The sequence below is a fragment of the Sapajus apella genome, unplaced genomic scaffold, assembly GCF_009761245.1.
Source record: "Sapajus apella isolate SASKATOON/1434 unplaced genomic scaffold, GSC_monkey_1.0 scaffold139, whole genome shotgun sequence".
Taxonomy (NCBI): domain Eukaryota; kingdom Metazoa; phylum Chordata; class Mammalia; order Primates; family Cebidae; genus Sapajus; species Sapajus apella.
In genome coordinates this window covers 2,351,343-2,375,113 of record NW_022437079.1, presented here as the reverse complement: position 1 = coordinate 2,375,113, position 23,771 = coordinate 2,351,343, and the positions used below count along the sequence as shown (strand labels likewise).

The 23,771-nt window shown below is 53.4% G+C and overlaps 2 protein-coding genes across 5 annotated transcripts in view; one reads left to right on the top strand and one right to left on the bottom strand.

Moving 5' to 3' along the window:
• Positions 1–10,519, top strand: part of ZNF710 (zinc finger protein 710) — an 83,392-nt gene extending 72,873 nt beyond the window's left edge. For 2 of the 4 annotated variants that reach the window (XM_032263849.1, XM_032263850.1), the window contains exons 3-4: positions 1,897–2,088; positions 3,052–3,478. In XM_032263849.1, the coding sequence (XP_032119740.1) occupies positions 1,897–2,088; positions 3,052–3,423 (564 nt within the window). In that variant the 3' untranslated portion in view covers positions 3,424–3,478. Of the gene's footprint in view, positions 1–1,896; positions 2,089–3,051; positions 3,479–8,071 lie in introns of those variants that run through there. The other 2 variants (XM_032263851.1, XM_032263852.1) reach the window with 2 other exon arrangements.
• A 1,708-nt stretch (positions 10,520–12,227) lies between these two features.
• IDH2 (isocitrate dehydrogenase (NADP(+)) 2) overlaps positions 12,228–23,771 on the bottom strand; it is a 16,189-nt gene continuing 4,645 nt past the window's right edge. Inside the window, exons 2-11 of the mRNA XM_032263853.1 lie at positions 19,009–19,100; positions 17,856–18,021; positions 16,281–16,441; positions 16,052–16,195; positions 15,110–15,246; positions 14,781–14,932; positions 13,470–13,582; positions 13,195–13,292; positions 13,010–13,102; positions 12,228–12,597 (exon numbers count right to left, since the gene is read on the bottom strand). Coding sequence (XP_032119744.1) covers positions 12,510–12,597; positions 13,010–13,102; positions 13,195–13,292; positions 13,470–13,582; positions 14,781–14,932; positions 15,110–15,246; positions 16,052–16,195; positions 16,281–16,441; positions 17,856–18,021; positions 19,009–19,100 — 1,244 coding nt within the window. The 3' untranslated portion in view covers positions 12,228–12,509. The remainder of the gene's footprint in view (positions 12,598–13,009; positions 13,103–13,194; positions 13,293–13,469; positions 13,583–14,780; positions 14,933–15,109; positions 15,247–16,051; positions 16,196–16,280; positions 16,442–17,855; positions 18,022–19,008; positions 19,101–23,771) is intronic.

Genomic DNA, 23,771 nt, shown 5'->3' with positions numbered 1-23,771 from the left:
AGCTACTCAGGAGGTTGAGGCAGAGTTGCTTGAACCTGGGAGGTAGAGGCTGCAGTGAGCCAAGATCTTACCACTGCACTTCAGCCTGGGCAACAGAGCAAGACTCTGTCTCAAAAAAATATATATATCCCAAGTCCATAGAGTGTTAATATTGTGAGCTGAAAGCAAAAACTAAAGGCTATTAAAACTGAAAACGTCCCTATTACCAGCCTGAATATGTATAACGTGCACATTACATGCTTATAAAATAAACTCCTGACTGGCAGGGCCCCCTGGTGGTCATACGCAGCTGCAATGGTCAGGAGGGTGTGCAACCCAAGACACAGCCCCTACTGCTAAGAGACACAGACAAGGGAACTGGTAAGTTTTAACACAAAGTTTTATACCAGAGAAGCAGTTAAGACAGCAGCTGTGGCCACAGACACATGTCTGTCCCATTGGGTTCCTACTAAATTAATAACTCATCAAAAAGAAAACAGCTCCCAACTTTAAAAGAAAAAATCAATTTTTACTTTTTTTTTTCTCCGAGATAGAGTCTTGCTCTGTTGCCCAGGTTGGAGTGCAGTGGTGTGATCTCACCTCACTGCAGCCTCTGCCTCCTGGGTTCAAACAATTCTCCTGCCTCAGCCTCCTGAGTAGCTGGGATTACAGGCACATGCCATCACACCCAGCTAATTTTTGTAATTTTTTAGTAGAGATGGGGTTTCACCATGTTGGTCAGCCTGGTCTCGAACTCCTGACTTCGTAATCTGCCCGCCTTGGCCTCCCAAAGTGCTGGGATTACAGATGTGAGCCACCGCGCCCAGGCTTTTTTAAATTTTAGAGACAGGGTCTTACTATGTTGTTCACACTGGTCTTGAATTCCTGGCCTCAGATGATCTTCTCGTCTCAGCCTCCCAAAATGCTGGGATTACAGGTGTGAGCCACCACATCTGGCCTAGCTCCTAGCTTTTATCCTAACGTTCCTCCACAGATCATAAATTGGACCCCTTTGCATACAGCAATCTGTCCTGCTCTGGGAGTGACCCCAAACCATAGAAAAGCATGTTCATAGTCCAAACCAGTGGGTTTTCCCCTGGAATCCATGTCTCCTGGGGGTGAACAGCCCGAGTCTATCAATGATAAGAATCATCTGGGGCCCAGTTGAGAATAAAAGTTCCTGGGTCCATCCCAGGCCCCACAAATTAGATCCTTCAGGGAGGGGCCTGCAAGCCTCCATGTTGGACAAGAACTAGAGGTGACTGTGACCACCAGGGAAGTCAGGAAAACACTGTCAAGGGGTCAGCGGGACTGGCTCCCGGGGATTCAGACAGACCCTTCAAAATTCTACACAGACCTAAGTCCCATTTTTTGAGGGGTGTGCATAGCTTTAATCAGATTATCAAAATGGCCTGTGAACCAAAAGACCACCAAGAGACAGCACTGTGGATAAAAACATAGCACGGCCTTGATCTGATGCAACAATCTGCAGACAGCAGGCGGAGGCTGTGTCTTCTTCACCACAGGCCCCTGCCGCCTAGTGCGGTGCTGGCTTGGAGCAGGTAAGTGGTTGCTGAATGAATGAATGTGCACACATTTGCATTAGTGCACTGGTCCAGGCCTTATGCACACACCCACCCTGGGGCAGGAGACAGCAGGGATAGGCATCATTACAGTAAGGCACAGCCTATTGCTGTCTGTTGCCGAAAGGCTTCCTGGAGTCAGTGGCTCTGCCCCAACATTCTTTGGTGCTTTTTAAGCAGGCATTACCTATTTTGGAATACCCTCAAATGCAGACATTTCCCAGAAACTGTGCCTTTGTGATGCTATGGCATGCACCTCCCTGCCTCCCCACCAAGGGTCCCTGCCAGTGGCTGTGCCCACGGTGTGGCTCTGACCATCACCCCCACCCCACAGGGCGTGAAGGAGTTCAAGTGCGAGGTGTGTGGCCGGGAGTTCACCCTGCAGGCGAACATGAAGCGGCACATGCTGATCCACACCAGCGTCCGGCCCTACCAGTGCCACATCTGCTTCAAGACCTTCGTGCAGAAGCAGACCCTCAAGACCCACATGATTGTACACTCGCCCGTGAAGCCATTCAAATGCAAGGTACTGGGCCGTCAGGCCCCGGGGTGGGACCTCCCCAGAGGTGGCTTGGAATCAGCAGCAGTGCAGCAGCTGTGACCCATCGAGCACTGGCCTGGCCAGAGGAGCCCCAGCTGGGTGAAACTTGGCCTGGGCTTTGGGGGCTGGGAGGGTGGGTGGGGATTCAGATCATGAAAGTGCTAAAGTTAGGTTTTTCTGAGAGCTGGGGAGGGAGTGGAGGTCGTGGTACAGCCACAGGGAAAGGACCCCAGCCTGGGGGCTTAGTGCAGCTAGATATCCAAGCCCTGGGTTTCTGAGGCTCAGAGAAAGGGGGGCAGATCCACAGGAGCAGTGACCAGCAATGGATGGCCATGTCTCAGAAAAGCATAAAGAGAGTGCTGTCCATAAAGAACAGGATTCTGGGCTGAGCGTGGTGGCACACGCCTGTAATCCCAGCATTTTGGGAGGCTGAGGTGGGTGGACCATTTGAGGTAAGGGGTTTGAGACCAGCCTGGCCAACATGGTGAAACCCCATCTCTACAAAAAATACAAAAATTAGCCAGGCATGGTGGTCTGCGCCAGTAATCCCAGCTACTCTGGAGGCTGAGGCAGGAGAATCATGTGAACCTGGGAGGCAGAGGTTGCAGTGAGCCAAGATCTCACCACTGCATTCCAGCCCAGGCAACAGTGTGAGACTCTGTCTCAAAAAAAAAAAAAATTAGCTGGGCATGGGGGCAAATGCCTGTAGTCTCAGCTGCTTGGGAGGCTGAGGCAAATCGCCTAAAGCCAGGAGGCAGAGGTTGCAGTGAGCCAAAAGCATGCCGCTGCACTCCAGCCTGGGCGACAGAGTGAGAGTCTGTCTCAAAAAAGAAAAAAACAAAAAGAAAAGTAGTAAGAGTCTGGTCCGGCCCTAGAGGTGGGAGTGGGTGGGGCTCCAGGGAAAGCGGGCTGCCCCCAGGCTCAGGATACCGGGTGGATGTGTTGCAGGTGTGCGGGAAGTCCTTCAACCGCATGTACAACCTGCTGGGCCACATGCACCTGCACGCAGGCAGCAAGCCCTTCAAGTGCCCCTACTGCTCCAGCAAGTTTAACCTCAAGGGCAACCTGAGCCGGCACATGAAGGTCAAGCACGGCGTCATGGACATTGGCCTGGACAGTCAAGGTGGGTGGGTCACGCGCCGTGGACAGAGCAGGAATGACACCAGGATGGTGCACTCGGGAGCCTCCTGCCCGGTTAGAGGAGTGGGGAGGCTGGCCAAGGCTGAGACCTCTGTGGGGTGGGCTCAGGTCTGGAGGGGGGGGACCCTGGAAGGCCATGATGACAGTAACAATGGGATATGTCTTCTTCAAAGGACTTAAATGAGCTCACGTAAACAATATAATAAAAGTCATAACTGACCTTTATTAAGTGCTACCTGTGTGCCAGGCCTTTATTAACTCATGTGATCCTCGAAATGAGGTTGGCTCTGTTATTATCCTCATTTTACAGATGCAGAAACGGAAGAACAGAGACGTTAGGTAGCTCATGCAAGATGACAACTCAGCAAGAGGTGATAGACTCTTTATTTCGGTACCGTGAGATGATATTTCAAATCAGTGGATGGGAAAGAAAGTTAAAACGGGGAAAAATGGCAGGTGGAAAGATAAGGGAGAACCAGGTGAGGTTCCAACTCCAAGTTCACCATGGAAGGCCCTAGGGTCATGCAGAGGGGAGATCTGAGCTTCCCAGCAACCAAGGCAAAAAGTGTACATCAATCAGTCACACTCTTCACAAGTGCCTGCCACAGACGAGAACCTACGTACTCCTGAAAGGGCCAGATGGGTCTGACATTAAGATCTGGGAGAGATTTTGGGAGAGGATCTTATGCCTCAGCAGTTTGTAGAAGTTTTGGAGACTGTCAAAAAACATCCCAAATGTTAGCAGTAGCCTTTCCCTCCAGCAGTGGTCAGTAGTAAAGGCATTGCTGTTGGGCGACAGTAAAGCTGTTAGCGTCTCTGGCCTCATGGTCGGCGGCGGGTCAGGGATATGCTGTGGAGAGTCTACAGGAAAGAGGGAGCCAGCAGCACCACAGGGAGGCTCCTTCAACAGTTTGGAGCCATTTCTGGTGCTCTGACTGGGCATGATGGCTCACACCTGTAGTCCTGGCACTTTGGGAGGCCAAGGCTGGAGGACCACTTAAGGCCAGGAGTTTGAGACCAAACCAGATAACATGGTGAGACCCGGTCTCTACAAAAATATTTTAAAATTAGCTGGGTGTGGTGGCGTGTACCCTACAGTCTCAGCTACTTGGGAGTCTAAGGCAGGAAGATCACTTGAGCCCAGGAGTTCAAGGCTGCAGTGAACTGTGATTGGACCACAGTACACCAGCCTGGGTGACAAAGCAAGACCCTATCGTCGAAAAAAAAAAAAAGAGAGAGATTCTGGTGTGCCTCTGAGTCACACCAGCTGGGAACGTGCCTTGGCAGTAACCAGGTGAGCTGACTTGCCACGTGGATTATTTACTGGGAGCACAGTCAGGCACTGGGGACAGCTGCAGTAGCCTTGACTCTGGTTTTGGAGCAGCTGACCAGTGAATGGGCTGGGTTTTCTGGCAGAAACAGGTATCTCAGTGGCTTTGTTTTGTTTTTCAGTTGTCTATTAAGGTTGCTTCCAGTAGGTGAGACTGAAAACCCGCCAGCTGCTCTCGGTAGCTCCTTGCTGCTCAATGTGGTAGGAGGGCGAGAAATGTGGCCCCACCTGGGATCCTGCTGGCCTCTCAGCTCCACCCACACCTGCTGAGTCAGACTCTGCACTTCAAAAAGATCTCAGGGCCATTTGTTGCACAGTGAAGGACCAGACTTGTGCCTCACCAAGTGCTGGCCTCAGCCCCAGCCCCGGAGCTTCTGATTCAGTCGGTCTGGGGTGGGGTCCGAGAAGCTCCTTTCCAACAAGTTCCCAGGTCTTAGCCAAGGGGCTGCTGGTTCAGGGACCGCACATGGAGAAGCTTTGATCCAGACTCCAGAGGGCTGGCTGGCACATCAGCTGCATGATGGGAGTCACCTGAGGAATGTTTTCAATGCTGAGTTTGGACCTGAGGTTCAAGTGGAAGTGATCTGCAGTACGGTGGGGTGACTCCATGTGCAGCTCTTCTAGTGGAGCTGCCCTGTTGCTAACCAAACCCCCCAGAAGGAAGCAGAGCAGACCATGCCCCTTTGGAAATAACTAGGACCAAGAGACTGTCAGGGTTACAGCTCTTTTAGAATTTATTAGGCCAGGCATACTGGCTCACGCCCACCTGTAATCCCAACACTTTGGAAGGCCACAGTGGGCAGATCACCGAGGTTGGGAGTTTGAGACGAGCCTGGCCAATATGGTGAAACCCCATCTTTATTAAAATACAAAAAAGTATCCAGGCATAGTGGCCATACACCTGTAATCTCAGCTACTCAGGAGGCTGAGGCAGAAGAATCAGTAGAACCCGGGATGCGGAGGTTGCAGTGAGCACGAGATCACGCCACTGCACTCCAGCCTGGGTGACAAGAGCAAGACTTCAACTCAAAAAGAAAAATTATTTAGCAGGTTTTCCCATTTTTACCAGAAACTCCCCCAACAAGGTTTTTTAAAAGACTGTCCCCATATACGTTGTTCCTATGGGCAGTTAAGGCACAAGCTGTTTCTAGATGAGCTCAGTGCTAGCGATGCTTAGACTTGCTCTTCCTGACTGTAGCAGATGACAGAATGAAGCCACTGGGCCTGGAACAGCTGGGCTCCAGGTCCCCCTCCCGCCTAGAGCCTTGTTCTGGGAAGCCCAGGCTTGATGAGAAAAAAGGCAGCATACACTCTAGATGGAATGATCTAGTAACTATGGGGCTGTAATTTGGGGAGGTAGATGAATGTCCTTGTAAAAAATGTCACGGATGATTCTCTGGGGTCCACGGGACGGGACAATACACTTGATAAAGTGGGGACAGTGTACTGAGATCCAGAGGTAGAAATGTATGCAACGTGCTTTATTTAGCTTGTTTTCAAAACCAGCTGCATAACATGAGGGTGTGACACTAGGATTGCAGGAAGAAACAGCCCAAATCTATAAGATATGGGACAGGTGACCTGGTTTTATAAAATCCAGAAGACTCACGGCATGTTAGATGCTACAGGCACAAGTAACAGCTGCCCATTCAGACTGGCCCAAACAATAAGGAAATAGATCAGGAAATGGCTCAAGGCCAGGTGTGGTAGTGCACACCTATAATCCCAGTCACTCAGGAGGCTGAGGCAGGAGGATCGCTTTGAGTTTGAGGCTGCAGTGAGCCGTGACTGCACCACTGCCCTCCAGCCTTGGCGACAGAGCAAAACCCTGTCAAAAAAAGAAAGAAAGAAATGGCTTAAAGTCTAGACCCTCTTCAGAGCTGGCTGATTCAGCTTGCCAACAGTGAATCAGAGCGAGGCTTCCTCTGTCCACAGCATTAGCTGTGAATATCCTCATGGTCACAAGATGGCTGCCAGTGGCCATCAGGATGTGTGCTCCTTGTTCTCACAGTGGAAGAGTGAGCAGGGAAGCCTGCTCCCCTTCACTCTCTGACACCAGTAAGAAGGTGCTAAGACTTACTAGCAGGATTTCCTCATGACCCACCCACCAGGACTGGGTCACATGCCTGTTGTTGGCAAGGGATGGGATTACCTAAGACCAGTGGTTCTCAGCTGACTGTGAGTTTGTCTCCAGGTGACATCTGGCCATGTCTGGAGACATTTTTGGTTGTCACAACTGGGGTGATGCTACAAGATACAGGACAGCCCCACAGCCAAGCATTGCCCCCTTCAGTGCCAGAGTTGAGAAAGCCTGCCTTAGACCAGTCAGAGCTGCCCCAGTTTGGGGGCCGTTTCCCCCAAAACACATCACATCTCGGTGGAGAGGGCCAGAATGCACCTTGGGGGTCAGGCACAGCCCCTGCCAGCCGCCCAGGTCCCCCAGATCTACCCTGGGCTTCCCCTGGGGAGTTATTTTTTTCTGGCTTTTGTTATACCAGTAAGATCTTTATAATGAGATTTCAATTTGATAAAATTCCAAGAGGCCTCTTAAGAGTTTTTGCCGGGCATATCTTTGTGAACCCTGAGTGTGTGTTTGTCCCGGGAGTGCCGGGGCCCAGGGATACCAATGGGTAGACTCGATAGAAAAGCACTGCTGTTGGGAGCCATGCCCTGCAGTGGTTTGAGGCAGAGCAGCACAGTGGCTTAGAACAACAGCATGGGCTGGGCATGGTGGCTCACGCCTGTAATCCCAGCACTTTGGGAGGCTGAGGTGGGCAGATGATGAGGTCAGGAGTTCAAGACCATCCTGGCCAGCATAGTGAAATGCCATCTCTAATAAAAATACAAAAATTAGCTGGGCATGATGGCATGTGCCTGTAGTCCCAGCTACTTGGGAGGCTGAGGCAGGAGAATTGCTTGAACCTGGGAGGCAGAGGTTGTGATGAGCCAAGAACGCACCACTGTACTCTGGCCTGGGCAACAGAGCAAGACTCCACCTCAAAAAAAAGAACAACAGCATGTGCTGGGTGACCTTTGGCAAGTCGATTCACCTCTCTGAACCTCAGCCTTTTGAGCTGCTAAACGGGATTGTTGTGATTGCTGGATGAGGCGAGGCCTGTGATTGGCTGGCATGCAGCAGGCGCTAATGAGTGGGAAAGATGATGCAGGCAGGCAGCTTTCCCATGGCCGAGAAACACTGCAGAGGAGGAGTCAGCAGGACTTAGGGACTCTGAAGGGCCAATGGCGGAATGACCCAAAGAAGGCTTTAAGCCAGACCCACAGGCTCCACCTCGAGGGCCCTCAGCGATAGCACCCACGGCCCCACACTCAGCTTAGGGGCCTAGGTCTGGTGACCCAGCCAGAAGCCACAGGACCCTGAGGCACCTGAGGCCTCTGGAGGCTGTGCCTGGGAAGCCCTCTCTTTAGCAAGGCCGTCCACTTCCTGCGTGGGGGTGACTGGCTCCTCCCGTGAGGTCTGACTGTGCCCCTCTCTTGCAGACCCCATGATGGAGCTGACAGGCACTGACCCTTCTGAGCTAGACGGCCAGCAGGAGATAGAGGACTTCGAGGAGAACGCCTACAGCTACACGAGCGTGGACGGCGGCGCCGAGGCCAGCGTCCTCACCGAACAGGCCATGAAGGAGATGGCCTACTACAATGTGCTATAGCGCAAGCTGGGCCACCCCCAACGGGGGCCGGGGGGCCGGGCGTGGGGGTGAGACCCACGGGCTGCGGGCTGCACTCCTGCAGCTGAGAAACAAGCTACTGCCCCACTGTTCTGAGCCCCTCCCCGAGTCGTTTGCACCACTAGGGACCTTTAGACCAAATGGAGACATACTACTGGCCCGGCTGTGAGCCAGCACTGGCCCAGGTATCCCAGCGAGGGGAGGAGAACACACGAGGCCCAGATCGGGGTCTCCCTAGCCTGCTTCCCCGGGGACGCGGTGGGAGAAGGGGGGCCACTGGGGACAGGTCACAAGGGCACAGGCCCTCGGGGTCTCTCCAGGCCCAGCAGAGCTCCTCAGGGGTCCTGACACTGGAGGAAGAGACCACTCGAGCCATGTCTTTTTCTCGGCCAACTCCTGCCTCTAAGGATGTCTGAGTTCCCTGCTCTGGTCAGTACTTCCCACCCCCACCTTGTCCAGGCCCCCTTCCCCCTGTCGACGGGACGCCAGGCAGGGCACTCTGCCTTCTACCTCGCACGCCTCAAGCCAGGCGTGCACTTGGCCCCGGCCCCGGCCTGCAGGACAGCTGGGGGGAGCCCAGCCCCCAGAAGACCCCTGTCCTACATCCCTGTCTGGAAGTGGGTGTCCCTAAAGTGGATTGCAACACACGTCATCCACTTCGGCCCTAGCTGGAATGACAAAGCTGGGACAGGCCCCTCATCAGGCACACACACTATCAAAACCAGGAGCAGGGGCCAGGGCAGAGCGGGGTGAGGGCACCACAGGGGACCAAGAAGGGCTGTCCTCGTGGAGGCCCAGGACCACCTGTGGGGGAGGGACTGCAGTCATTTCTTATTCCTGGGTCCACCTTGTGATGGGGATAGCCACGAGTCAGAGCTCCCCGGAAAGAGCAACATATTTAAGAAGGAAAGTGAAGCTCACAAAGGGAAAACAAGGGTTTTTTGAGCAAAGGGGTCTTTCGAAGGTAACTTATTCTTTTTTTCTTTTCAACTCCGTGTCACCTATGACCTTTTCTGATGGAGATGCATTTTCTTTTCCAAGCGTAAGCTTCCTCGTGTGCTGTGCGTGCTTCCTACCCACCCACCCCGAGTGGCCTGGCCAGGCAGGACTGGGGCCCAGGTTGCCCTGGCCCTGGAGGAGCAGCCGTTGGCAGCAGCCTGAGCAGCTGGGGTAAGGAAGGAGAAGGCAGCGCGGGGAAGCCCTCCACCCCTGCCTGGCCCCTGCAGCCACTGACTCCTCCGTCCTGTGCCCCTGACTCTGCTCAGCCAACAGTGCGCTCCCTTGCTCGCCTGCTCTCTTCCCCTCTGTTTCCATGCCAGCCTGCCCCTGCAACCAGAGGCAACAGGCCCAGGGCGGTGAAATAGCACATTCAGGAACTCTAGGGCACCCGGACCCCCACCCACGTGCCTCCTGAGGACTCAGTGGGGCGGGGCTGGCAGGGGCCGTCCCCAAAGGCACAGATGAAGCCACTAGCTTCAGCCCAGAAACCCGGAACGGGGAACAGCCTGGGTGGGCAAAACCCATCTGCAGCGCAGCCACCCGCAAGGCTGAATCCTCAAGTGAAGGACGAAGCCAGGCCTCAGGGTGACTGTGATAAGGACTGAGGGGTGGACAGGGTGGCCCGAGTGTGGCTCCCAGACCCCGAGGCCCCACGGCCTCCCAGGTGCCCGCCATGATGACCCTCAGGTGGCAGTGACCCCGTCACTGTACAAGACATTTTCTCCTGCTGAGCAGAAGGCATCATCCCCTGCAACTACCTCTTCCCACAACGTCTTTCTCCCCTGGTACCAAAAAGAACCCCGTACCTCCTCCTCCTCCTTTCTCCCGCCAGTACAGTGGCCTTGGGCTTGGAAACTGAAGGGAGAAGGTCTGGCCTCCGGGGTGGGGCGCTCCTTTCCCTCCCCAACCCCGCCATCCGCACTGGCCCTCTGCGAGGTTCGATACTTGAACGCCCCCTGCCCTGTGCCTTGGACCTGGGCAAAGCTGGGAGGAGGAAACAGCACAACTCACAGTTTGAGCTGGGGGGTGGTCTCCGCAAGGCTCCTGTCCGCACCCCTCCCTGACCTTCTCAAAAGAGGTGCACAGCCTCTCGGGTGACTTGGAAACCCCTGGACAAATTCCATTCTAACTTATTTTGACATGTATACAAACAACTGTTTAGAGATTCCACTTGTGCAAAGCCCTACTGTGTTTTTATGTTCCTGTTTAAAAAAGAAGTTTACTTAGCAATAATTATAAATAAATGAATATTCTTTAGTGAGGTGACTGCAAATGCGTCTTTCCCCAGCTCTTGGGGACCTGGCCCTCACCCCCGGCAGGAACTCCCAGCCCCACACAGCAGGGCTGCACTCCCCGGGCCCAGGGGAAGCTGAGACCATCCTCTGCCCTGGAATGGCCACCCACAGGGCCAGGCACCTACAACCAGCTGCTCTGGGCCCAAGAGAGTCGTGTGGGCCAAGGCCCTGCATTCCCACCCCTTGCAGAGAAAAGCTTCTTCCCCTCCCCACCCACCCACAGGGCTCCAGGAAAGAAGCCAGCTCCCAATGCCAGCCCAGGCTTCAGAGGCTGCATTCTGCAAGGCTGCCAGCCCTGTGCTGTGACAGGCAAGAAGAGGCAGGAAGCCTTGAGCTACCTCCCAGGGGCTGGGCCTGCGGGAGCCAGCAGTCCGCTTTTCTTCTCAGCCCTGCAATTTCACGGCATTACTCAGGAAGAAGAAGCAGAGGCACCAGTGTGGGTGGAGGGCGAGAGCCCTTCCAAAGCCACTGAGTCTACAGCAATAGTCAGGTTTCGGGAGCCATGGGGGTCCCCCCAGTACTTTGGAAAGGGACTTTGTAAGATGGGGTTTTCTTTGAGAGATGGGTTTCACTCTGTTGCTCAGGCTGGAGTGCAGTGGTGCCATCATAGCTCACTACAGCCTCAAACTCCTGGGCTCAAGTGATCTTCCCACCTTGGCCTAGGACTGTAGACATGAGCCACTACACCTGGCCAGGACTTTATAAAGATTACACAACTCTTCTCCAGGACATTTTAACACCAACAAATAGAAGCTAATCACTGTGCAGAGGACAGTTATTTGATTATAGGTAGCTTTAGAGCAACTTTCTATTCTTCCTTTTTACATGGGGCTAAAGAACGTGCATAGAGCAATTTTTTTTTTTTTGAGACAGAGTCTTGCTCTGTCACCCAGGGTGGAGTGCAATAGCATGATCTTGGTTCACTGCAACCTCCACCTCCCAGGTTCAAGCCATTTTCCTGCCGCGGCCTCCCAAATAGCTAGGACTACAGGTGCGTGTCACCATGCCCAGCTAAGTTTTGTATTTTAAGTAGAGATGGGGTTGTACCATGTTGGCCAGGCTGGTCTTGAACTCCTGGCCTCAAGTGATCCACCCACAGCCTCCCAAAGTGCTGGGATTACAGGGTGTGCCACAGTGCCTGGCTGAGAGCAGTTTTTCCCAAGCTTCTCTAGTTTTGCCACTACATGGTGAAAGTGAACCCAAGCCTGGGAACCGCTGGCCCGGATGATGTGGGGCCCTCATCCACACGCACCCAAGCCCCCGCAAACCCAGGCAGCCTTGGGAAGGAGAAGTGTGAGGCGGGTATGGGTACATGTTTTTAGTACCTAGAAAAAGGCTAAGAACGTGGCCTGGAGATGTTTAGATTAAAACCAGGAAGAAAAAGATCAATGACAACCTATCAGGAACTGAGTCACCCTCAGAATGGAGAACTGGACACAAACTGGATGGTGCTAGGGACTTCAGGGAACCCAGAGGCCTGTGCCCGGAGAGTCCCAAAGCTCCGTGGGGGCCCTGTGGAATGAATGCAGGTCCCCAGGGCTGCCTGGTCCCTCCCCGCAGTGGCAGCCCCTTCCTGCGGGGCTCCGGTCTGACCCAGGGGAACCCCCCACCTCTAGCAGGGCCTCAACCTCAGGGCCCCCGCTGCCTCCTCCCCTCAGGGACAAACACAGCAGACAGTTTTGTGAAGAGCTTTTTAGTAGCTAAATATGGCACCATGTGTTCCAAGGGCAATATAAATTACAGTATGCAAAACATACCGACTGGCTGAGGTAAGACACGCTGCTCCTGCCTCACATCACATGAGGGGAAACACACATATGCTTTAAAAACATCTCGCTTATAAAAACGTCCCCTAAAAAGGCCTCCAGAGAGGGGCTGTGAGGCTCACCCTCCGCCACGCTCAGGAGGCCCGCTGGCTCGGCCTGGCCCGTCCACTGCAGCCACGGCAGCGCCTCCCTACTGCCTGCCCAGGGCTCTGTCCAGGTTGCTCTTAATGGTGTCCAGGAAGTCCGTGGTGTTCAGGAAGTGTTCGTTCAGCTTCACGCTGCGGAGAAAGCACCACTCACATCAGGGGCAGCTCCGGGCTTTGCCAATGCTGTCAGCCAGGCCCTTCCAGGGAACAGCCTGAGCTTGGGCGTCGGAATAGCCATCTCCTGCCACCCAGGCTGCAGGCTAGAGGCCCCGATAGCCCGCTGCCATGAGGCCACAGCAATGCCACAGGCAGCCGTAGGGTCTCTTTCCAGGTGACTGCTCTCCTGGGAGAAGCTGGGTGAGGGTGCGGGCAGGGTCAGAAGGAGCTCTGAGCAGCCAGCCTCGGGGATGGGAAGTAGCTCACTAGGTCTGGTCTGCAGCAGCTGGCCTGAGCCACCTCTCAGGGCTGCGGACTTGTGCAGCCCCGGACCCCTGGCTTCACCCCACCTGGCCCCACCGTCTGGCCTCCACCCCAGGCCACGCACTTGCTGAGGCCATGAATGCAGCCCGCCAGGTCCTTGGTCATGGATCCACTCTCTACGGTCTCCACACACACCTTCTCCAATGTCTGGGCAAACCTGCGGGGGATGGGGCAGAATGAGACCCCCTCTGTGCCAGGCCAGAACCCGGAGCCTTTCCCGGCAGCTGTGGCCTCTCCCTCTGTGCTCACCTGATGAGGTCCGGGTTCCCATCCAGCTTCCCCCTGTGCTCCAGGCCACGTGTCCAGGCAAAGATGCTGGCGATGGGGTTGGTGCTGGTGGGCCGGCCCTGGGGATAGGGGTTGCAGGGGGATCAAGAGCCGAGCCAGCTAGCGCGGAGGCTGCCCAGATGCAGCTGCCCGCCCTGGACTTGCTGGTCAGGCTCGTCCTTCCAGCCCTCAGGTCAGTGGGCTTTGGGCCCTGGCGGGGAACAGGGTCATTGTGAGGCCCCATGTCCTGCACTCACCTTCTGGTGCTCCCGATAGTGGCGGGTGACAGTCCCATGAGCGGCCTCAGCCTCAATTGTCTTCCCGTCAGGGCAGACCAGGACGGACGTCATCAGGCCAAGGGAGCCAAAGCCTGGAGGTTGGAAAGCCTTTCTCAGGGCCTTGCCTCTCCTGGGCCCCCAGCTGAGCCACGCTGCCCTCTACTACCCACTGTTGTAGCTGCCACAGCTCATGGCTCTACTCAGCCTCCCCCAACGGCAACTGGGAGGACAGGGACTATTCCAGGCCTCTCCACCCTGCCCTGGGTCTCCAGGGCACAGCACATCAGCATCCCTCTGTATCACCGCCTCCAGGCACCCCACAGCCTGTGGCCCATGGGGCCCGAGACCCCACCGAGTCCTGTGGCCGCCACAGCCTGCTGCCTGGCTCAGGACCTGGAGATGCATTCAAGCAAACAGTAAAGCTGTTGCCAGCTATTTCCCCACCATCACTGTTGCAGCTGCTCTCTCAGGCCACTCTCAAGCTTTTTGATGTATTTCCAAGTGTTCCCAAATCCACGTGTCAACTCAAGCAAACTCTGCTGTTGTTAAGGACTCCAGGGCTCCAAAGGCACCCCCATGGCATCAAAATAAGGATTGAAGAAAGAAAACAACATCTACAGGAAAATGCTTCGTCTACGAATTCTAAGGATTTTGGCAGTGAGCAAGCCCTTCTCCATTGTACCTGCACCCTCACACCCATTCCTTAGACACTTGAGGTTACATTTCGTGCCTTTCCCTCATCTGCTATGGCTTTTCAGCCTTCCATCCTAGATGGCAGTTATTCAGGTGAAGGGATCCCCACTGGACTTTTCAAAGTAAAGCCAAAGGTTTACACAAAGTAACAAGACTCTACTTTTCACCAGAAACTGACCCAGGCTTCCCTCTCCCCCTTGCCAGGAGCTGCCCTGCCTGGTAAGCTTAGGTTTCTCTTTCACTCCCTGTGTCCCACCTGACTCCCACGCTGCCACCTTTCCGGCTCTTGTTCCCTACACAATTGGCCCATTTCTCGCTGTTCTTTGCTAATAGTCTTACTTATACTCAGGGCTGAAACCTGGCCCTGGAATTCCTGTGCCGTCCTCTCTAAAAGCAGCCTCAGTAATACACCAGTCCAAACCTAATTTGTGAGCCTCTCACTCAGATGCCAGGGCGCTCCCCCTGCTGTCCACAGAGAATCCTGCAATGAGTCCTGCTGCTCCATTCCAGTTTTCTACCCAAAGGGTCTAAAAATCCCCTCCAGCTAGAGAAGAGCAGCAGCCCACCCCCACGGGGAGCAGCATGCTCCCTGCGTACCCTGGGCCAGGATGTCGGACTGCACATCTCCATCATAGTTCTTGCAGGCCCACACAAAGCCGCCGGAAGACTTGAGGACCTGAGCCACCATGTCGTCAATGAGCCGGTGCTCATACCAGATCTTATTCTTGTCGAAGTCGGTCTTATAATGCCTGGGAGAGTAGAAAGGTCTGTTATGGGGAGAGGGCAGAAGGCACACAGGTTGGGGACCCCTCCCCGAGCCTCGACGCTGAGCCAAAAGCACTCTAATGGCGACCTCCCCAGGGTAGGATGGGGACAACATGGGGGAAAGGGAATAAAAGCCATGGAGCGGACGGATGAGGCTTTACTTGTCAAAGATCTCCTGGAATATGTCCTTGAAGCGCCCATCGTAGGCTTTCAGAATGGTGTTCTTGGTGCTCATGTACAGCGGCCACTTCTTCTGGATGGCATACTGGAAGCAGCTGTGCGCGAAACCCGAGATGGACTGCGGGGAGAGAGAGGGCCCTGGCAGGGTGTCCCAGCCTGGCACTTGCCGGCAGCCCCCCACCTCCCAGAGCCAGGCCCAGACCTCCAGGAACGGTTCCCTGCCACCCACACAATTGTTTGACACCAGCCTCCATGTAGGGAGCACGATGTTTCTGCTGGCCCAGCCTCTGCCTCTCGACTTCCCGGGGGCAAGAGGTCCCTCAACTTTGCTCTGGAATGCCGCGCCTTTTCCCCAGTTCTTAGACTAAGTGGCGGGGAAGGGCTCATTCCCAGGCTCCACGGCCCGCGCTGGGGTTGACCATGTGTCCCTGGCTCATCCAATCACAAGCCTTTCTCCCCGGGGCTTCTGCGATTGGCTCAGAGGTGGTCATGTGACTCCGCCCGGCCCTTAAGCTGGAGTTGGCAGCAAAGAGGCGTCCCCTTCTGAGAGGGTAGCCAGGCGGGTGGGTCAGTCAGCCTGGAGCTGCTGGTGGCCTTTCTCTTCTGAGAGGGTAGCCAGCCAGGTGGGCAGGGTGAGCCTGGAGCTGCTGCTGGCCATTTCTCTTCTTTTTTTTTCTATAAGAGATGAGGTCTCGCTATGTTGCCCAGGCTGGTTTCAAGCGTCTCACCTCAAGCAATCCTCCTGCCTCAGCCGCCCAAAATGCTGGAATTACAAGTGTGAGCCACCGTGCCCAGCCCGGGCGGCCATTTCTGCCTCTTTATGGTCTAAGAATGAGGCCATCCCAGAAGAAAGGAAAGCCACGAGACAGAGACGAAGAGACGAGCTGGGAGAGGAGGGTACGGGACGCCCGAGCCAGCCTCACCTCGTCGGTGTTGTACATGCCCATGCCCACGCCGCCCGCGGGGAAGTTGTACACCTCCCACTCCTTGACACCGCTGCCGTCTTTCGGGGTAAACACCATCTTGAACGTGCCGGCCCGGTCCGCCACAAAGTCTGTGGCCTTGTACTGCAGAGACAAGAGGATGGCTAGGCCAGGAGCTCTGGTCGGGGGGTGCCCATGTCTGTGGACCCCCTCTCCCACCTTGTCCTACCTGGTCGCCGTGGGCGTGCCTGCCAATGGTGATGGGCTTGGTCCAGCCGGGGACAAGGCGTGGGATGTTTTTGCAGATGATGGGCTCCCGGAAGACGGTCCCCCCCAGGATGTTCCGGATAGTTCCATTGGGACTTTTCCACATCTTCTTCAGCTTGAACTCTGTGAAGACAGAAAGTGGTCCCACTGCAGCCGCCACCTTACAACCGGAACTTGAACTCCAAGCAACAGCACAGCCAGCCAAGGGTCCTAAAATTCTTCGTGGGGGAGTCAGTAGAGTCTAGAGGCAAATACGCTGGCTCTGGAGTCTGCCAGTTTTAACTCTGAGGCTTACACAAGTGGCTCAGCCGAAGCTGTAAAAGAAAATTTCTGGTAAAATCCCAAACCTAGGTGTTACCATGAGGACAAAATGAGCTTGCGTAAAGGACCTAGAACGGTGCCCGGCCCATGCTAAGTGCTCTGTGGGCCATTATGATTCCCACAACACACGTGGAGGGAGTGCAGTCTGGGGAAGGGTTTCTCTGATGAGGCCTGATAACACACTGGCCACTGCACAGGCTCCGGGGCTGGCCCCAGCACTGCCCCAGTTCCTAAGGCTGTGACCCTCTCCTGCCCTGTCTGTAAATGGGGGTACATAACTCCCAAGGTTCAGGTGAAAGGAAGAACTCAGCACTCAGATGATCCCAGTGCTGTAGGGCTGGGCATGACCTGCAGGACAGGGGCAGGCCTGGGGACTTTGCAGATGTATCTCAAGTGCTTCCTTCCAGCTCCCTCCGACTCAGGAAGTAGAAAAAGAGAGCTGAGAAAATCCCTCAACCATCCTTTCTCAAATTCTCCAAACCAGGCCCCTCTGCCCACACACTGTTGCCATTTCATGGAACCCTCAAGAGCGACTCCCACAGCCAAGGACCAGCAGCCAGTCCAGGCCTCATGGGGACACCTCTCAGTGACCCTGCATGACCATGGGGATGGGGCCAGACCTGCAAGGCCAAGCCAGTGGCAGGAGGGCACTAGCGAAGTCCCCAGAGGCTGCTGAGACTCTGAAGGACACAGGCCTGACACATGGCACTTCTGCACAGTCTCTCTGCAAAGCTGCCTGCAAGAAAGTCCACACCAGAACAGACTGCTGCCCAAAGAAGCCATCATCACTGTGACCACATCAGCATTACCTTCCTTTTCCTCCTCCTCAGCCCTGTCACTGGTGACACCTACCACTGTCAGAGCCACAGAGTGCAGCAGAAACACCCCTGACCTGAGAGATAGAAGACGTGGACTCTGTTCTCAGCTCTGCTGCACCCTAACCATGGAACTTGAGGCCAGCCCCTTACCTACACCTGTTCCAGCCTCATCAACAGTGACCTCTGAGTAACAGTGACCACAGTCCACTAGGCACACACAGGGAGACTGGCCTCAGGTACAGTTGGCCTCAGGAAAGCCCCAGCTCGGGAAGCTCCCAGCTCCCCCGACCCCCACCCCCGATCCCAAGATTACCAACATGGCCAGCTGCCCCACCCCAAGTGTGGAGAGGCTGGTGGGAGAAGCCCCCCCCGGCTCGCCCACCTCCACACCCTCGTACCTTCCACACGGGCCTCGTCAGGGGTGATGGTGGCACACTTGACAGCCACACTGTACTTCTGGGTGGCCAAGGCAGAATCAATGGTGACCTGGTCATCGGTCTGGTCACGGTTTGGGAGCCCGAGGTCAAAATACTTTAGCTGGATGTCCACGTGGGGCAGGATGAGCTGGGGACAGAGGGCCAGAACAAGGCGTCACCCCAGCAACTCAGGGACAGGACAGCAAAGGGCAGGATAAGAAGTCTGCAGGCCATGGCAGGGGATAGTCAGTCAGAACAGGGACAAGTAAAGGCCACAGGGGGGCGTGCAGCAGAAAGCTGGACTCAGCCATTTCTAGCACGGCCTGGCCAGAGCCAGCAGGGGCAGGGCTCTGGAGAGAGGTCGGTAGGCCACACCACAGCCTTCGGCAGGGCTCTTCCCCACCGTGCCATCTGCTCCACTAACATGACACATCGATTCAGTCAAACCCCAAACCCAAGTACATCTAGATTTCTCTATATGACGAGTTTCCTCTTCTCAAGTGCTTTGAGATCTCACAGTCGGAAGTGGCAGTTCTTGACCTTTGTCCCATGAATATACACACAATGCAGGGACTTCACGTGGACTACATGCTTTCCTGGGCACACATAGACCACGGCGACTTTGGAGAAGCCGAGCTGCCATCCTGGGACCCCTTTGCCCTAGTGGCCGCCACAGCCATAGGCTGGATCACTGCCCTGCACATCAGCCCTGCTTCTCTTTCACTCCTTTCCAGGACCCCTTTGCCTTGGTGGCCACCACAGCTGCAGGCTGGATCACTGCCCCACACACCAGCCCTATTCCCGTCACTCCTTTTCTAAAAGTGAGGCAAAATGCAGGGGATCCAGATGGATATGATACAACATTAACCTTGAAACTGCTCGAAGCTGATAGAACGTGCGGCGTTTGGCACCAGCACAACACGGACTGCTCGGGACAGGCCCCCGCCCGATGACTTCCAAACCATTCGTAGACAGATGTGAAAGAAGGGTAGACAGGGGGAGGAACAGGGCTGCTGCTGCCAACCAGGACAACGAGGAGTCCAGGGGATCTGCAGGAGGGCCCGGAAGCCCTTGTGGAACAGAACACTGTCTGCCAGCCCACCTGAGAGCCATCCACTTCGGGAGGGGACACTACCTTCTCCTTGATGAACTGCCAGATGATACGGGTCATCTCATCACCATCCATCTCCACCACGGGCTTTGCCACCTTGATCCTCTTGTCAGCATCTAGAAGCAGGGACAATAGCGCATCACGCCCCTGGGGAGGTTGGAGGGGTCCCTCTCCTCCCCGCCGGACCCATCCTTCACCAGGAGACAGTGGCAGAAAGCCAGGGCTCCAGCTGCCCAGAGCCCACTCTCCCATCTGCAAAGCAGCTCCCTGACTGCTTAGAGCAGGGGTCCCCAACTCCTGGGCCATGGACCAGTACCATGGGCTCTGGAGAGAGGTCAGCAGACAGGGCCACAGCCTCTAGTGCAGGTCCACGGACTGTTAGGAATTGGACTGCACAGGAGGAAGTGAGCAGCAGGCCAGCAAGCATTACCACCTGAGCTCATGCCTGTGAACTATGCGTGCGAGGGATCAAGCCTGCACCCTCCGTAAGAGAAGCTAATCACTGTCTACCAGCACCTCCAGACAGGACTGTCTAGTTGCAGGAAAACAAGCTCAGGGCTCCCCCTGATTGAACATTATGGTGAGTTATATAATTCTTTCATTATATATTACAGTGTAATAATAATAGAAATATGGGCTGGGTACGGGGGCTTACGCCTGTAATCATAGCACTTTGGGAGGCCAGGGTGGGTGGATCATTCAAGGTAAGGAGTTCAAGAGAAGCCTGGCCAACATGGTGAAACCCTGTCTCTACTAAAAATACAAAAATTAGGCCAGGTGTGGTGGCTCATCCCAGCACTTTGGGAGACTGAGGAGAGTAGATCAGTTGAGGTCAGCAGTTCGAAACCAGCCTGACTCCATCTCTACTAAAAATATAAAAAAAGCCAGGTGCAGTGGCATGTGCCTGTAATCCCAGGTACTGGGGAAGCAGAGGCAGGAGAATCGCTTGAACCTCGGAGGCAGAGGTTGCCGTGAGCCGAGGTCGCGCCACTGCATTCCAGCCTAGGCAACAAGAGCGAAACTTTGTCTCAAAAAAAAAAAAAAAAAAGCAGGCCTAGAAACCTTCTAAGCATATTTAAAACAAAAGTGACTATGGGGCCGGGCGCGGTGGCTCACGCCTGTAATCCCAGCACTTTGGGAGGCCGAGGCGGGTGGATCACAAGGTCAAGAGATCGAGACCATCCTGGTCAACATGGTGAAACCCCATCTCTATTAAAAATACAAAAAATTAGCTGGGCATGGTGGCACGTGCCTGTAGTCCCAGCTACTCAGGAGGCTGAGGCAGGAGAATTGCCTGAACGCAGGAGGCGGAGGTTGCGGTGAGCCGAGATCGCGCCATTACACTCCAGCCTGGGTAACAAGAGTGAAACTCTGTCTAAAAAAAAAAAAAAAAAGTGACTAAAGCCTAACAGACCTCAAACAACTCACTTTCCAAAGATAGGCAAACAGGTTTTTTTTTTAAATCTAAAAATAATCTTAGAGATCATTTAGGAGGAATAGTGAGTCCCAGAGAGTGTGGTTTGCACGACAGGCAAGATAGAACCCAGGTCCCTGACCCAAATGCAGCCTCTGGAAGTCCCAGGAGTCAGATGTAGAGAAGCAGAGTGCAAACACAGCCTCGAAGGATTTCATTTTCTAGAGAACAAAAGGTGGCTGGCTGCGGGCTCTACCGCCCTTCCCAAGATGCAAGGGGGATTTGGACCCAATCTACAAGATTCCTGCACTTTTCTCTGAAGCTTGAATGAAAAGAGCTGCAGAACCTGCAGAATGTCTGCTGAGCTGTTGCAAGCTAGTTTAGTTTTGGGGAGCAGCTCCTATGAGTTAATTTGAGGATGGCTAATCAAATCTGTAAAAATAAAAAAAGAAAAAAAGAAAAATGAACCTGTCATAATCAGGACCCCTAAGGAGAGACTCACTAGGGTCCAGTTCTAGAGGTTTCAGCCTCAGCCTGGGTTCCACAGCTAGGCTTCAGCCAGGCATGGGTAGGAGAGTTCAAGGTCAAGATCAAAGACCTGGTGTGCATGCAGGTATCAAACCCTCAGAGACTACAGGACCTGCTTATTTACTCAGCAACAAGTGCTAACTAAGCACTTACCCAGTACCCCACTGAGATACTGAAATGCCTAACACACAACAGTATCTGTCATGAGGCCAGGGGTGTGGAAGGGGCACTTACAGGTAACAGAGAGAGGGCGAGCAGCGCTGTCATCAGTCAGGAGTGCCCGGCCTCCCTGGAAGCAAACATCCCAGGGGATCTGAGGACTTGACACGGGCCAGGGCCAGCAGAGACTTGTTCTGTTTGTTCCGGGTAGAGGTGTTTAAAAAATCTTAATTGGTGATCGAGTTTTAAAACTCGGTAAATCTCAACAACAATAAAACAACTCAATTTTAAAATGGACAGAAGACTGGCCAGGCACCATAGCTCACGCCTGTAATCCTAACACTCTGGGAGGCTGAGATGGGCAGATCACTTAAGGTCAGGTGTTCCAGATCAGCCTGGCCAACAATGGTGAAACCCTGTCTACTAAAAATACAAAAAAAATACAGTAAAATTAGCCGGGTATGGTGACACACACCTGTAGTCCCAGCTACTTAAAAGGCTGAGGCAGGAGAATTGCTTGAACCTGGAGGCAGAAGTTGCAGTGAGCAGTTTGCACCACTACACTGCAGCCTGGGCAACAGGAGTACTCTGCCTCTAAATAAACAGGACAAAAGACTTCAATAGACATTTCGAGTCCAAAGATGATATACAAATGGCCAACAAACACATGAAAAGTTGCTAATCATCACTAATCATTAGGGAGATGCAAATCAAAACCATAATGAGATATTCCCCCACTATTCCCTCACACCCCTAAAATAACTACTATCAGGCCAAAAATAATAATAATAGCAAGTGCTGGCAAGGATGTGGAGAAATTAAAACTCTTGTGCCCTGCTGGTGGGAATGTGAAATGGTGCAGCTACTGTGGAAAACAGTATGGGGGCTCCTCAACTAAAGAAAAAGAATTACTATATGATCCAGCAATTCTGCTTCTGGATATATATCCAAAAAAATTGAAAGCAGGGTGTGAAAGAGATATATGTGGCCAGGCGTGGTGGCTCACACCTGTAATCCCAGCACTTTGGGAGGCCAGGGCGGGCAGATCATCTGAGGTCAGGAGTTCAAGACCAGCCTGACCAACAAGGAGAAACCCTGTCTCTACTAAAACAAAATCAGCTGGGTGTGGTGGCAAGCACCTGTAATCCCAGCTACTCAGGAGGCTGAGGCAGGAGAATCGCTTGAACCTGGGAGGTGGAGGTTATGGTGAGCCGAGATTGTGCCACTGCACTCCAGCCTGGGTGACAAGAGTGAGACTCCATCTCAAAAAAAAAAAAAAAAAAAGAGAGAGATATGTATGCCCATGTTCATAGCGGCAATGTTCACGACAGCAAAAGGTAGAAGCAACCCATATGTCGATCACAGATTAATGGATTAAGAAAATGGGATACAGTCCCCCTTTATCCAAGGTTTTATTTCCATGACGTCAGTTACCTGTGGTGTCAGTTACCCAGTCAACCATGGTCCGAAAATAGGTAAGCACAATACAATAAGATATTTTAAGAGAGATAAGAGAGACACATTCATGTAACTTTTACTACAGTATATTGTTATAATCGTTCTATTGCTCATTATTATTGCCAATCTCCTACTGTTCCTAATTTCTAAATTAAACTTTATCATCAATCTGTGTTATAGGAAAAAACATAGTATCTTAAGGCTTTGGTTTCAGGCATCCACTGGGGGTTTTAAAATGTATCCTCCACGGGGCCTATTGTATCTACCTCCAGTGGAATATGATTCAGCCTTGAAAAGGAAGGAAATTCTGACACCTGCTACAAAGTGGATGAACCTGGGGAGCATCTTGCTAAGCAAAATAAACCAGTCACAAAAGACAAATACCATATGGTTCGACTTACATGAAGTACCCAAAATAGTCAAATTCATAGAAACGAAAATTAGAATGGTGGTTGCCAGGGACTGGGGCAGGAAGTGGGGAGGTTGTTTAATGAATAAAGAGTTTCAGTTTTGCTTTTTATTTTTGAGAGTTTCAGTTTTGCAAGGTGACAAAGTTCTGATGCTGGATGGTGGTAATGGCTGCAAAACAGTGTGGGTAGCAACACTGTACCCTCACATATGATTAAGATGGTAAGTTTTATATGTCTTTTACCAAAATAATAAAAATTTAAACCAGTCCAAAAAAAATCAGGAGTTTATATAAAAATCTAGATATGTGGCCAGGTGCAGTGACTCACACCTTTAATCCCAGCACTTTGGGAGACCAAGGTGGGCAAATCATGAGGTCAGGAGTTCGAGACCAGCCTGGCCAACATGGTGAAACCTATCTCTACTAAAAATACAAAAAATTAGCTGGGCGTAGTGTCCCGTGCCTGTAATCCCAGCTACTTGGAAGGAAAATTGCTTGAACCTGGGAGGCAGAGTTGCAGTGAACTGAGATCATGCCACTGCACTGCAGCCCGGGCAATAGAGCAATACTCTGTCTCAAAAAACAAGACAAGGCTGGGTGCGGTGGCTCGAGCCTGTAATCCCAGCACTTTGGGAGGCTGAGGCGGGTAGATCACGAGGTCAAGAGATCGAGACCATCCTGGTCAACATGGTGAAACCCCGTCTCTACTAAAAATACAAAACATTAGCTGGGCATGGTGGCACGTGCCTGTAATCCCAGCTACTGAGGAGGTTGAGGCAGGAGAATTGCCTGAACCCAGGAGGCGGAGGTTGCGGTGAG